The 14,362-nt window shown below is 44.4% G+C and overlaps 1 protein-coding gene across 8 annotated transcripts in view; it reads right to left on the minus strand.

Moving 5' to 3' along the window:
• Positions 1 to 14,362, minus strand: part of LOC115380746 (TRAF2 and NCK-interacting protein kinase-like) — an 86,642-nt gene that overhangs the window by 68,047 nt on the left and 4,233 nt on the right. For all 8 annotated transcript variants that reach the window (XM_030081953.1, XM_030081956.1, XM_030081955.1 and 5 more), the window contains exon 2: positions 2,407 to 2,472. In XM_030081953.1, coding sequence (XP_029937813.1) covers positions 2,407 to 2,472 — 66 coding nt within the window. The remainder of the gene's footprint in view (positions 1 to 2,406; positions 2,473 to 14,362) is intronic.

Consider the following 14,362-nt stretch of genomic DNA (forward strand, 5'->3'; position numbering starts at 1 on the left):
AGCAAATAACCATTTTTAGGATCACGGCACAGACGTATGGCCATGGACGGGCTGAAATTGATCTTCTTTACATCTGAGCAAAATCTCAAGGTCTGCCTTTGCTCACTCCACAGCACACGGGCAAAGATGCATTGATCCAGACTGGGTATACTATGGTGCAATACTAGATGTGGATATTAATACGGATGGTGGTGTATTACTTCAGTGATATTTTGTAACAAGCGCTTAAAACAGGCTCAGAAAAGAGCCGGAGCCAATTCCAGTCCGCTAATACCGGCAAGCTGAAGGTCAATTTATCATCTCAGTGACTCAGAGATTCACCTGCTCACTATAGGTTGATCTTGTTCAGGCTGTTCTGAGATGTGCTACATCGGCTGCAGGAGGAATTCAAAGCAGATGGCATTTTTTACTCAAGTGACTCTGCTATTTATCTGTGAGTATGACTCAAATCTATTCCAAGTTACACCCGCATCTTTTTACTATAGATGCAACACTTGAAACTAAAATAATAGCGGCATTAGCACATCAGTAATAGCACACACTATATGTCCATTTTAGGAAAAAGCTGCAACAGGAAATTCATCAGGCACAATCTGAAAACCGTAAAGTGCCCTGCAAAACAGTGTCACAGTCCTGTAACAAGCCATTTATCCACATTTTCAGTATACAAATCTTGTTTCTCATAAAATAACTGCAAAATCGGACATTTGGAGGAGATCATCCCGCTTGTTTCCGGTGCAATTTCGCTTGTTTAAGGTTTTTTTTTTTTTCTGGAAACGAATAGAAATATGTTGAAATAAGGCAGAATGAGGGAGATTTGCCCGCTAGTAGCAAGAAAATTAAAACTGATTGCAGGAGATTCTGGAAATAAGTTGATTAGCATTGAAAACAAGCGGCATTATCCCTCTAGTCATTTTTTTTTTTTTTTACCTTGTTTGAAGAAAAACAAGGCTGCCATTTTTTTTTTCTTTCTCTGGGACAAAACTATTTATATGTTGTTTACAGGCTGTTTTTTTTTTTTTTTCTTCTACATTCAGTTACAGAATTACAGTTTACTTTTGATGGTAACCCACATGAACTTTGAGGCCAGGAAACTCATTCAGTCCACTGCACACTTTCAAAAATGCGTAGGTGTCAACAGAGGGGGAAAAAAATAATCACTTTGGAATTTCTCAGTTTGCAAAATGCTGACTTTCGGGAGCTCTCTGGAATTGTAAACCGTCAGCAGTGATAGAGTCAGCCTTGGTACAGATCCCATTTATTGTTATTCAACTAACTGTGTTGCCACCGTGACACCCAATCACAAGCCAATGTGGATCGGCTGTATGGGCTATAGACCCGAGCGGCCAGTGCTGTTGTCATAGCGATTCTGTGGCTCAGTAATGTATAGGAACAGGCCGGCTGAATGTCAGCCAGCAAATGAGCCGTGACTTTCACCAAGACAGCACAGTCAGCAATAAATGGATACACATAACTCTCCTGTTCGCCGCTGCTTTCGTGTTTTTCGCTCCTCTCCGACATGCACACACACTCACACACACACACACTCACACACAAGGCCGTCAGAAATTGCTCCTAGGAGCGTGGAGAAGCATGTCCGACCTCTGCGTGACCTTTCATCCGGTCCAATCAGCAGTGAGAAAAGCCTACTCTCCATCACCACCTGACCTTCACTCACTGCTCGATTAGACACACACACACACACATGCAGACAGAACACATGCACTCTCACACACACACACTTACACCTACACATGCACGAACACATGTTTACTCCAACTAGTTGATTTAAGAAAGGCTGATGCAACTGTTACAGGATGAGGAAAAAGGAGGATGGAGGGCTGTAACGGAGGGAAGTGGAGATAGTGCCTTTAAACGACAGTAGGAAACGGCTGAGGGCAGCTGACAGCGAAGACCTGAAACCGCCATGATGTCACAACACAGGCACAGCGAGGCTCAAGCACTTCCTGCGCTTCCCCCCCCCGTACACACTTCCTCCTGAAGCGTCTCAGATAGAGGGGGGAAAGTGCAAAAACCCTGACAGAGTTCAAGCGAGCGCTGCACTGAAAACAGATGCAAGAGGCAAAGTCAGCGAGAGAGAGGGAGACGGGAGGAGAGGAAGGCAAATTCTCTTAAAAGCACTTTAATGTGTCCCAGTTCTTGCTCTCCTCTCTCTCTCTACATTTTAGACTCTTTCCCATTCGCTCCATTTCTCCCAAGCCGGTGCGCTGCTTTTATCTGCCGAGCTCTCCGTTTCTTTCCCCGTCGCGACGCCCGTTTCTGTTCTCCATTCCACACACTTCAGCATCGATAAGATGTGGGAGAAGCTTGCTATCAGACAGACTATAATCTGCATCAAAGTGTCTGTGTGTGTGTGTGTATTTACGTGCGTATGAATGATCTTACCTTGTACACCTGCCCATAGGTACCATTTCCCACCAGCTCCACCAGCTCAAAGATGCCAGCGGGGTCCTAGAGAGAGACAGATTGAGGGTTAACAAGACAGCTCATGCACGTTGAGGCGTTATCGCATCAGCTTGCACAACATCACAAAGCGTGCCGCTGCTTCTTCATCACAGTTGGTACCACATATGCATGAAATATCTGTTCTGATCCACATTACAGCGGTCACACGGGTTATAACTGGCACGAACTGCAGAAACACCTAAAACTCATCACAGATCACAACAGTTTGACATTTTAAACACAAAATAGGAGATCTGTTTCATTGTGCGTGCTGATGTTATCCACTGGCTTACAACTGGCATTGCACCAGACTTTTTTTTTCATTTTTATTAATTGTTTTTAATGTGTGTACCGCCTTTCTTGGCCAGGGCCCACTTGGAGAAGATATATCTTCAATGTGACTGCCGTAGTTAAATAAAGAATACATAAAAAATAATGTCATGAATGCATATGTTCTTGATATAGGTGGCTCCAGGAGGCAGTGCCCATGCCTTGCTCTGTCTGTTTAGCTCTAGAGGTGTTTTGATATCGGTCTGAAAGGCTGTGGTGGATTTTTCTGTGGGCTTGTAGCCAGACCAGCTAATAATTTAAGCCCACAGTCGCTAGGTTGCCAACACAGAACTGTCCACACATCTCTGACAAGGAGCAGCTCGAATAGAGCGTAAAACCCGATGACCCCCGCACACACTCCAAAACACACACACACACACACACACACACACATACACACACACATACACACACAGACACACCTCCCCCTTCCTCTCTGCTGTGTTGCTACGGCATTCCAACAATAGTTGGTATTCACCCTCTCTTTCCTTCTCTTTCTTCTTCACACTCTCTCTGCTCCACCGGCCTCTGTTCTTCTCCATCCAGCCACAGTCCATCTATGTCTGTCTCACTCTTTTATTTCCACATTCTCTCTCTCTCTCTCTCTCTCTCTCTCTCTCTCTCTCTCTCTCTCTCTCTCTCTCTCTCTCTCTCTCTTCATTCCTGAAGGTGTCCAGCAGTTGGACTGTGGCAGCCCAGTCTCTAAGTTCATTCTTTCCAGCGTTGCTCTCATTCCAGCAGCGTCCCAGCCCTGCTCAAACACTGCTGCTGACTTTCTGTTGTGTCTCATGTCTCCCCGAGCGTCCTTGCCCCGGCACAAGTTCTGCAAACATGCATCTCCCCTCATTTTCTGTCAGTCTCGCCCCCTTTTCACCTTTGAAGCTTGTTCTTTCTGACAGAGCTGTCTGGACAGTTTTTTTAGGGCTATATGTCACACATTTTGAGTTTGTGGCCAGAATTAGAGGCTGACAGTGATTTTCTGTGAATCTCTGTGAATGTTAGTTACGTCTCTTGTCAGGTTGCCGAGGCTCTGACCCTTTCAGTTTTTACCCCAATAAGCTCCAGTAATGTTTTCTGTGCAGGAACCTGTGTGATCTAATGTTTACTTTCCCCTTTGTATCACTATTATCAGAGCTAGTATTACGTTATATCCTGTAGTTATGGTTATATTAGAGTCGATACATTTGCTGTAGGTCACTCAGTGTCAGCTAAAAATATATATCAACTAAAGGGTTTTCCATCATTATCTAGGGAATGATTGCTAGAATATTGAATCGCCCTTTTTTTTTTTTTTTTACTCATTCTTTGAAGATGTCTGTGCGATGTAATCTAGGAAAAAAGTCAACGAAGATGTAAAAATGAGATCCGTGGCTATCGGGCAAAGCTCGCAGCTTATTGAGTTGCTGATTCACTGAAACAAACTGCAGATCTGGGAACTGCCTGGGAACGGACGATATTACATGATACCCGCTTTTCGCAGGCAATTCCCCTCTCAATAAAGCATCTTATTATATCTGATGTGTAAAACCACACATTCGCTCTGTTTCCACCCCTGTCTCTTTCCCTCTCCTTGATCCTCCGCCTTTTCTCTCCCCTGCATCTTAATTTCACTCCCTCTATCCCCTTTCCTTGCCTTCTCCATTTCTCTTTCTTGTCATGTGCTGCAAGCCTCGACTTAAATTTCAACTTGCTCCGCTGGCATGGCGTGGAAATCTGGCTGTGTTGCCAGAGCGCAGAAACCGGGAAACAGTAAATGAATGCAGAGGGGAAGAAAGAGAAATACTTGGTAAGGTCAATAAAAACAAAGTATGTGTATTTTGTGATGCTATACTTTGTTACTCTCACCTTCTTCATTTCTTTCTCCATTTTTTATTCATTCTTCCACCATTGTCCTCAGTCTCTTTTCCCCATCTCACTGTCTTTCTCTCTTTCTCTCCCTCGTTCTGTCTCTGTGTGTTTGTTTCTGCCTGTCTCAGCAGACCTGTCAACCTGTCAGCTGTTTCTGAAGAGAGGGTCTTGTGCTTTTCTTGCTCTCCCTTTCCTTTTCCTGTCATTTCTCTTTTACCCTCCTTTCTCTGTTGTGCTCTGGTGAAACACACACACAAAAAAACATTCCCACACACACACACACGCACACACAAACTCATTCTCTCACTCTCTGTCTCAAGTACATCCTCCCGCTGTCTCGCTCTCTCACACTCTCATAACCACACACACACATACACACTGTGCCAAAAGCACACTCCCACACAAGGGCTAGTGTTCAAATGTTCAAATGTTCTAACGAGTATGTGTGGGCACAAAATGAAGTGTGTATGTCTAAGTGAACGTGTGTGTGTGTGTGTGTGTGTGTGTGTGTGTATGTGTGAAAGACAGATCAAGAGAGAGAGAGAAAGAGAGAGAGAGAGAGAGACTAGAGTGCATGCAGCATTCAGTAAGCAGTGTGTGTGTGTGTGTGTGTGTGTGTGTGTGTGTGTGTTTGCTTCACTATCAGGTCTTCAGCTTAGGCAGGTAGTTTTTAGGATTTTTTTCCCTCCCTTAGTTTCTCTTTTCTCTACTTTATTTGTCTTTTTTCCCTTTTTTCCCCCAGTGTGCAAGTGTGTATGTGCATGCGTGTGTGTGTGTGTGTGTGTGTGTGTGTGTGTGTGTGTGTGTGTGTGTGTGCATGAACACACGTGTATCTTTGGCAGCTGTGTGAATTAACTCTCAGAGCTGCATGCGAAGTTCTGACAGCAACTCCCAAGGCACATCTGAGGATGCATTCACACACACAAACACACACGCACACACACACACACACACACACACACACATATACTCAACATTCCTCTACCCAGAGAAAAATACAGTCAAATAAAAATACATGTAGGCGCCACTTGGGTGATGGCGCTGGCTGATATATTGATATTCCATCAATATTGTGAAATGAGACTAGATTATCGTCTGGACTGTGGACATGGGAATATGAAGATACGGTTTAAATTTTGTCTTGTCCTGGTTTTTCAAGGCTGTATTACACCACAGGGAATTTTCTGAAAATATTAGACTGTTCTGGCTGTTTTATGATTTGCCTCTACATGCTTGGTCATCATATCCACATTGCTGATGACTGTTTATCAAATATCAAACAAATACCCTGAATTTCATTGAGTCCACATCTGAGTACTTATTAATTTAAATAAGCATGAGCCTTGAATACTCTGAGTTACTTTAAAATTGAGTTGTTGTTTTGTTTTTTTTTTTTTTATCTGTGTGATGTTACATGTTATGCACTGTTCCCTTTTTGTAATGTAAATTGATCAAACAAACAAACACGACTGTCTGCTGTAACATTTCTGGTTTAGTTCCACTGTGTTCTCCTCATTTTGCATTTTTTCCTGTATTTGTTTGTGATTTCTCCTTTTCTCCATGTTTCTCTAATGTCCTGTGTGTGTTGACAAGTCGGTGTGTGCGCTTTGGTATGTGTTTGGTTTGTCTCAAGTTGCATCGAGTTTCGGCGATGCCCCGTGTGCGTTGTCAAGTTGGCACTGGGGTTTTATAGCCCGTGAGGCACAGCACATACATCCTCTCACACACATACACACACACACACAGAGTGCCACAATTAGATAAACCTGCGTGCAGATTGAGTGCAAGTTGGCATGCATATCTGCACCACGATCAATGAGACACGTATGATGTAAAACGTGCAGAGCCCTGGTCCCCTCCACGCGGACACGGCAGCACGGAGAGTGTGTGTGTGTGTGTGTGTGACGACAAGAGAAAACAGAGCATTTTTGCTGCTCCAGTTCATACATGTCCTTAGGCTGGCTGATAAAAATATAGCACGTTATCATTCATATTTTATAGGCCACTTGCAGAATGAGCTCTCAGTGTGCACCCGGCGTTGTGAGTGTCTGTGTGTGTGTGTGTGTGTGTGAGAGTGTGTGTGCATGAGGTTTAGAGTTCCCTATGAGTGGACACACACACACACACACACACAACCCCTTCTCATTTTGTGTTCCTGCTGAATGTCACATGACTGCCACATGACCTCACGGGTGGCCAATGAATCACAGTGCGTGCGTGTGTGTGTGTGTGTCTGTGTGTCTGTGTGCGTGTGAAGCTGCTGAATAGCAATAACATTAAATATAGCTTGTAAAATCACACACACACACACACAGATAGATAGATAGATAGACAGACAGATAGATAGTTAGAAGGAGAACTTTTCAGGAAGTCTTTTTTTTAACTTGATGACGGGACATTTTTGAGTTTCTCCAAAGGGATTTTGAAACTGACGACAGCGCAGCGACGCCAACACCAACATGTTTATCTTATGCATCTGTTAGATTAGGCATGTTTTGCTCGGCGCCTGCCACCCTTGCCCAGACATTTTGGGAAGTCAGAGCGGAGCGACAAAAATAGCCAGATTTATCAAGAAGTAGGGAAGGAGCCATTAATCACATTTAGCACGTTACGGCGCGTCATAACAGTAGCCTGTTATCTTGCTGGTGTAATGCGTTACGTGCAATATCTAGTGCTAAATCAAAATTTGACAAAAAGCGGTCAAAGATGGCCCGAGATGTCTGGGGTGACTGGATGTGTCGGGGGTAACGAATTGTGCAGTGTCTTTGGATGGCGTTCTTATGTTTTCTTTTATAGTTTTTCTTTTTTTTTATCATTGCTTTGAGCCTTTTTAACCATAGAGTGATTTCTGTCTCTTTTCTATGTCAGTTCAGTGTTTTAACTCATACAGGCAAGCCATCTGTCATATTTTTTTTATGCAAAATGAACGTCAGCTGTGTTTTTATTTCTTAAATCGAATAATGGTTTTATAATTTATGCTGCAAGGCTGATTTTCAGTTTGCAGTGTGGTATAGATGAGCCAGCAAAACCTTGCTCTGGCAAACATGGGAAAAGATGGAAATGGAAAAAAAAAAAAAACAACAACAATAGGCTACCTGTGCTGTGCTATCATTTGGATCGTTGTTTACATTCATGGGAAAAATATTTGAGCGGTGTTTCCTGGTTGGCAACTGGCTCAGATGCTGATAAGCTCTGGATAAGCTCTGTTTCTGTTCCACAAGTTCCTGCTGCTGCCCCAAGGTCCAGCAAGTAAATGAAAGTAAAGTGTAATAAAAAAAAAAAAAAAAAAGTTGTGGTTAAATTTTTACCAGACATTAAGGAAAGTGAGATTTTAATCTGCTGTAACTCTGTTGTTTACTCAGTGTTTACTTGTAAAAAAAAAAAAAAAAAAAGAAAAAGAAAAAGTTCTCAAGAAAATCCAGAGGCCTGTACCATAAAGCTGGATGAACATAGTCAGGCTTTCTCTTACTTATCTGGCTTCACTTAACGAGACATCAGCACTCAGGATTTTCGGTACCATAAAGCCGGCTATCAACTCACTAATTCAACCCAGGCTTTCCAATCTAGATCTGTGCGCGCTCACATAAAAAGGGCGGAGTTTGCTGCATGCGACCAATCGCAGACATGGAAAAATCTACCCGAGCCGCATACGTCACAACCGAGGAGTAGACAATAATCATTAATAAATACGAGAAATATAAATCAATAATCCAGGCACAAAGCAACACAGTTGCAGCTGCCAAAAGCCGCAAGGAATGGTGGCAAAAAATCGCCGACTGTGTCAATGCGTAAATTAGTGCGATTATAATATTACTTCCCCACCGTGACGGCATGAGTAGAAGTGACTACAGTAACGTGTGTGTTCAGTAAATTAATGTGTCTCCCACTCAGCCGTACACTCCCGCAGAGGAACTGGCCCTCTCTCACAGTGAGGGTCGACCCTCGCTGGACCGCTGCCTTCAGTTTGAGTTTCGTCAGAATCGTCACTTTGATTCAACTGATTCTGATATTTCATTTTATAAAGCATCTGACGCCTCGTGATTATTCTGCTGGTTAAAATATTATTTCACTGTCACTTAAAGACAGTAAAACATTTAGCATCAACTCCCATGTGGACTTTTCAGGGCAGACTCCCTAAATACTAAATATGAGCAAACTAATGGAAACCTATAGGAGCCCAGAGGCTGGCGTGTATTTTATTAAACTTTTATTTAACCCTCTGAATTAAATTCCCCTAATTAATTTTCATAAACATTAAAAAAAAAAAAAAAAAAAAAAAAAAAAATTAGGCTACATCAGTCTACAAGATAGTCATGAGTAACAAAAAAAAAAAAAAAAAAAAAATAGCCTACAAGAAGAATTGTAAAATGTATTAATTTTAATTTTATAAAAGAAGAAGAAAGGGAAAATGGGCAGGCCATTTTCCAAGAGAGCTGATTGGTCAGTAGGTGGGGCTTTTCTACCTGCTGAGCTCTTATCCTGAACTTAACCTGCTCCGGAGCAGGTTAGGTGTTCAGCATACGTTACCACGGCAACGTAGCCCGATAAAAAGTAAGCCACCTTTATGGTACAGAAAAGCCAGGGTTAAGCCTGAAGTTAGCTCGCTAAGCCGAAATCCAGCTTTATGGTACAGGCCTCTGGTATGATGCATTGTGCTTGTTGGGTGTGGGTGTGGGTACGGGTGTGGCTGTGTGTGTGTGTGTGTAAACATTTGATTCACATGTAATCTCTCACGTGCAGAGAACTCCTTTTCCAGGGAAGCCTAACCGTGTTTGTCTATGACTAACTTGTTGATTGACTGATTACAAGAGTGAAATCTCAGAGGTGTTTCTTCTGTGTGTGTGTGTGTGCGTGTGTTTTTCACTTGAAGTGCCACTCCGTCCTTCCAGAGAACTCAACAAAGGCCATTCAGTTCTGCATCATAAAGTAATAATAATAAAAAAAAAAAATTAACACACACGTTTCCCATGCACAGATTGTCAACTAAAGCATCTAAGATACGGCTGACTCACACACACACAGAAATATTTGCATTGCTGGTGAGCTGTAAGCACAATGTGGTTATAAGTAAATATTATTATACGGAGCGTGAGGATTATAAAGCACAGAACTGTATTATCACAGAAATACTGAACAGATCTACTTCTGGCAACTGTAAAACACACACAAAGGCACACACACACACACACACACACACACAAATGCAATTCCAATAAAAAAAAAAAAAAAATGCTTTCCAAAGATCTGATGTGAGATGTGGATTAGCAAGAAACAGAGTAAAAGAGCGAGGGGGAATGGGAGGGGGGGAGCCTGTTTGGGTCAAAACAGGACAAGAAAATAATCCTACAGAAACAAACAAGAGAAAAACACAGTCTCTTATTACTAGACGGCACCAATGGAATGCAGCAAACGCACAGCGGCTGAACTCATCTGAACTTACTGAGCAGAGTTCTCCCGGTAAACACACCGAGGGGATAACAACAGAATATTAGCTTCCCTGAAATGTGCTGAAATATGAATCCAAGAGCCCTATATAAAGCTATCTGGACTACAAATGCATGTGCTGAAGATTTCTATCGGCGTAAACGGGTGAGTAAACCGCGTTTAAAGCTGCATCTACTACACAACATGTATTACAATGGGCACGCTGTCGGATTAGGCGTTCGCGGTGACATAAATTCTTGCCGTGTCTTGGCAGGGAGAGAGAGGCCGCGCTGCACGTTTGACCCCGATCAATCAACATCCATGAGAGGTCATGCAGGAGGGTCAACAAATTAACAGTCTGACGTTTAAGAAAAAAAAAAAAAAAAAAAAAAAAACGTCTCTCAAGACAGACGCACGCCTCGCCCCATTTCCAAATGCTTCCGCGTACCCATCTGTGTTTTCGTTGGCCTGAAGCTGATAAAGGAAGTCAAGGCGGATATCCAGTCATTTCCCCACATCCGTATTGGCTTTCCTCACATCGGCGTTTGTTTTGCACTCCTGTAAATGAGTCCGACTGGAAGCCACTTCTCCAACCCTAGTTAGTCAGGGATGCATGGTCCCCGCAATTTCCAAAAGCTTCCACCTACCAGTCTGCATCCATTCCATCACTTTGCTGACAAATTAGCCGTGCACAACTTGCACTGCAATCTCTTGTCTCGGTTTCTGCTTCCGAGGGGAACGCGTCTTCATGAAACACGGTGTTGTGACTGGTTGAAATTGCTTCCAGTCTGAGAGTTGTTGCTGGAAGCTGACAACTTCCAGCTTCCGGTTTTGCAAGTTTTAACAGGCTGCAGCATGGAGACTCTCTCCGTCTTAAGAGACAAACAAAAGCCCCCCGAATTCTCACATGCTTGACCAGAAATCTTAATTCTTGGACTATGACATGCTACACTTTGTACAGCCACCATCATTCAAGAACTTCACTATTGGGTACAACACTGTAAATCTGTTGGCCACAATAAAACAACGGCAAATCAGGATGAATTTTTGTAGTGGGTTTAGTGCCCATTATATCTCTGCTCAAGCTAAAATATACGAATCTACTGAATTTTCCAAACATTTTCGCACAGGACGGAGAAATCGAGCCATGGTAACTCTCGTTTTGCGAACACTTTACACACTTCAATCTACAATTTGTGCAACACCCCGGCCGTCACAAAATGACTTGGTTGACATGGTCCACTCGGTTCACTCTGACAAATGCGGACCATGAAAACTCATTTACTTGCAGACGGTGTCAGCTCAACCATTCTGCGAGTGCTTGAGTGCCGCACAAGTTGTGGAATGGGGCTTTGAAAATGTTCGGTACAACTATAAAACAGACTTTTGCGAGTAGTTTGGGTTGCTTTGTCCTGACTTGCCATGGACAAAATATAACCCGTGCAAGAAAGTGTTCTTTGAATTGATTCTGTGTAATTCCTTGCGAGTGACGGCACCTTACCTGGCGCTACCTGGATTATCATCATGATGCGGTAAACTCCACCCATCTGGCACGCAAAGCAGTCCAAAACGAACACAAAAGAACTAATCTGACATCGTGCTTGATTTAAAACATATCCTGGCTGCCCCCACCCCCCCATATCTGCATGTTTCTGTGCATCAGACTGGCAGCCAGGTGGGTGCCGTTAGTGCCGAGAGAAAGTGAATTAGAGAGAAGTGAGGGGGATTGAATTAGAGACCCTAAGAGGATGATGGGAGTCATGCTGGGCCCGGGCCTGCCTCTTATAAAACCACTTACACTTAACAACATGGCTCACCACTGGCTGCTTTTACAAGGAGATGCTGCGGAAGCCTAATTCCCAGTGCATCTCATGCAGACATGCAGAGTACATTAACGGGAGTTGAGTCTTAATCACAGATTTACAGTGCGCCTTCGACGGCGCGCGCCCCGAGTTCGCCGCACAATGCTAATGAACCCATCTGCTCCCCGCCTCCCTCTCCCGCCATCCGTCTCTGCCAACTTGCCCGTCTCATGCCTTTCTCCGCCGTAATCTCCGTCCATCCCTCTGTCCCCTTCATCATTCATCTTTTCTCTCTCCATCTCAATTTTTCCCTGGCGCTCTCTCCCTCTGTCATGCCATCCATCTCTCCGTTCTGCCTGCCCTCCGCCACGTGAGTCAGGCTGAACTGTGGGCTTTAGCTCCTACTATGGACTTGTTTACATGCTCACGATTCCTCCAGCTACTTCAGATCAAGTGTGTGTGTATCTCTCCGTGTGTGTGTGTGTGAGTGTCTGTTACACTGCGAGAGACGACGTTAATATGAGGTTGTGTTGGAGAGCTGGAGAGGGTGCCCTCGATTGTTCATGCATTTACTCTTCAACAAAAAACCCAAAGATTTACACAGATGGCCACTTTAATTTCTAATTCATAGGTTTCAGCGTTTGTTTGCACTGCATCACTTGTGAAACAATCACTGTCTATTCTACTTTTTCACTGGCAGCTTTCTTACATTAAAATAAGGTATTGTTTATTTCAAGGATAACATGATCCCAGATCACATGAATAGAAAGTCACTCAGCTTGAATTATCTGAATGAATCGGGATGCCTGTCTTTGAGGTGTTTCACTAAGCTGGAAGTGTTTCCTCCCTTCATCTGGAAACTTGGATGGCACCATTTGCATATTTTGTTTGGCGAATTTATTTTTACTCTCCTGCGACTCTTTGCTGCGTTTTCGAGGTGGAGCAGCTGCTCCGGCTGCACCTGGAGCGGCCATCTTTCGCTTGTGCTCGTCTCTTCTTCAGCACACACTGGAACAAGCGCAAATAGTATGTATACTGCCCCCTTCAGTTCAGGACGAATATGTCACGGCCTGCTGAAGGCTAAATCCAAATAAAGACTAAATCGAAATAAAAACATCCGTCGTATTTTTGGACTGTCGGCATCGACGTGATAACGAAGTGCCGCTTCTCGTGGCATCCCTAGATTTAACACTTGCATATGTGCAGCACTGAATGAGAGACTCGGTGGTGGCTCCATCAGTGACTTGTGGGGAAAAAAATAGGTCAACTAGAAGCATGCAGGCAGAGGGGGGAGGCGGAGGGGGGGCATTTCTCAGTGACAGCCAGGCATACAGTATATAGACTATTCATGAATAAGCTCTGTGTAAGCCCTGGGCACTGCTGTGGCCCCGTTACTATGGCTTCCATGGTGAGGGGCCGAGGAATGTGGCCTTACTGGGCAGGCGGGGATGGAGAGGGAGGGAGGGACGAGATCTGGAGAGGGTCTTTGCCTCGGACTACTTTAGTCACCGGTCACATCGCCACCTTCACCCCAGCCACAGCCTCTGTCACTGTCTTTCCTCTAGCCTTGTCTCTTGTTCTCTCTCTCATCCTACCTCTCTCTCTCTCTCTCTCTCTTTTTGCTCTGACTCACTCGCCCTTCATCTTCACCTGGTCTGCTCCTCCCTTTGAATCTCTCTCTCTCTCGCCCTGGCAACTCTCTTTCTTTCTCTCTCTCTCTCTCTTCCACTGACCGTGTCAAGATCCCTTCATCCTTTCCCCTGCTCTCTCTTTCATGTCAGATCACACACCTGAGTCCCTCCACAGCACACTTGCCCACTGCCAGTGTGTGTGTACGTGTGCGCGCATGTGTGTGTGCATGTGTGTGGCTGCACTTCCTGCTGGTTTCCCATCTGTTGCTCTCGTCAGCTGACTGGATGAACCCATGCCTCTGACGCCTGTGACCCGTGTGTGTGTGCGTCTGTGTGAGTGTTTGTATAAAAACCGCAGCGTCCCGACCTCAGCCTTCGGGTTGTCACTCTGAGTCACGCTGAGACGGTGAACGGCGGCGACATCTCTGTGTCTGAATCTGGCCTTCTCCGCTCGAGCGAAACACGCTGCACAACACAGGTGCGTTCGGGGGTTGATGCGCAACACCCGCAAATGTCACCGAGAGAGAGAGAGAGAGAGAGAGAGAGAGAGACAAAGAGGCGAGGGAGAGAGAGAGAGAGAAAGAGACAGACAGAGATACAGATGGGAAACAGAAATCTGCAGACAGCGAACATGAAAAGCCACTTCTCTCTCCACTTTACTTCCCACTCAGTTCCTTTTGTCTCTTTGTAACACTATGCAAGAGTGTGTGTGCATGTGTGTGTGTGTGTGTGTGTGTATGTATCAGTGTGTGTGCATGCAGTGGTCAGTGTGCCTATAAGAGCAGCTGAAAGCTAGCTTTGTAACCCCCGCCGCAAGACCCCCCCCTCCTTCTCCACACACATACACACACACACACACAT

Source organism: Myripristis murdjan, chromosome 22 (genome assembly GCF_902150065.1).
Source record: "Myripristis murdjan chromosome 22, fMyrMur1.1, whole genome shotgun sequence".
Taxonomy (NCBI): Eukaryota; Metazoa; Chordata; class Actinopteri; order Holocentriformes; family Holocentridae; genus Myripristis; species Myripristis murdjan.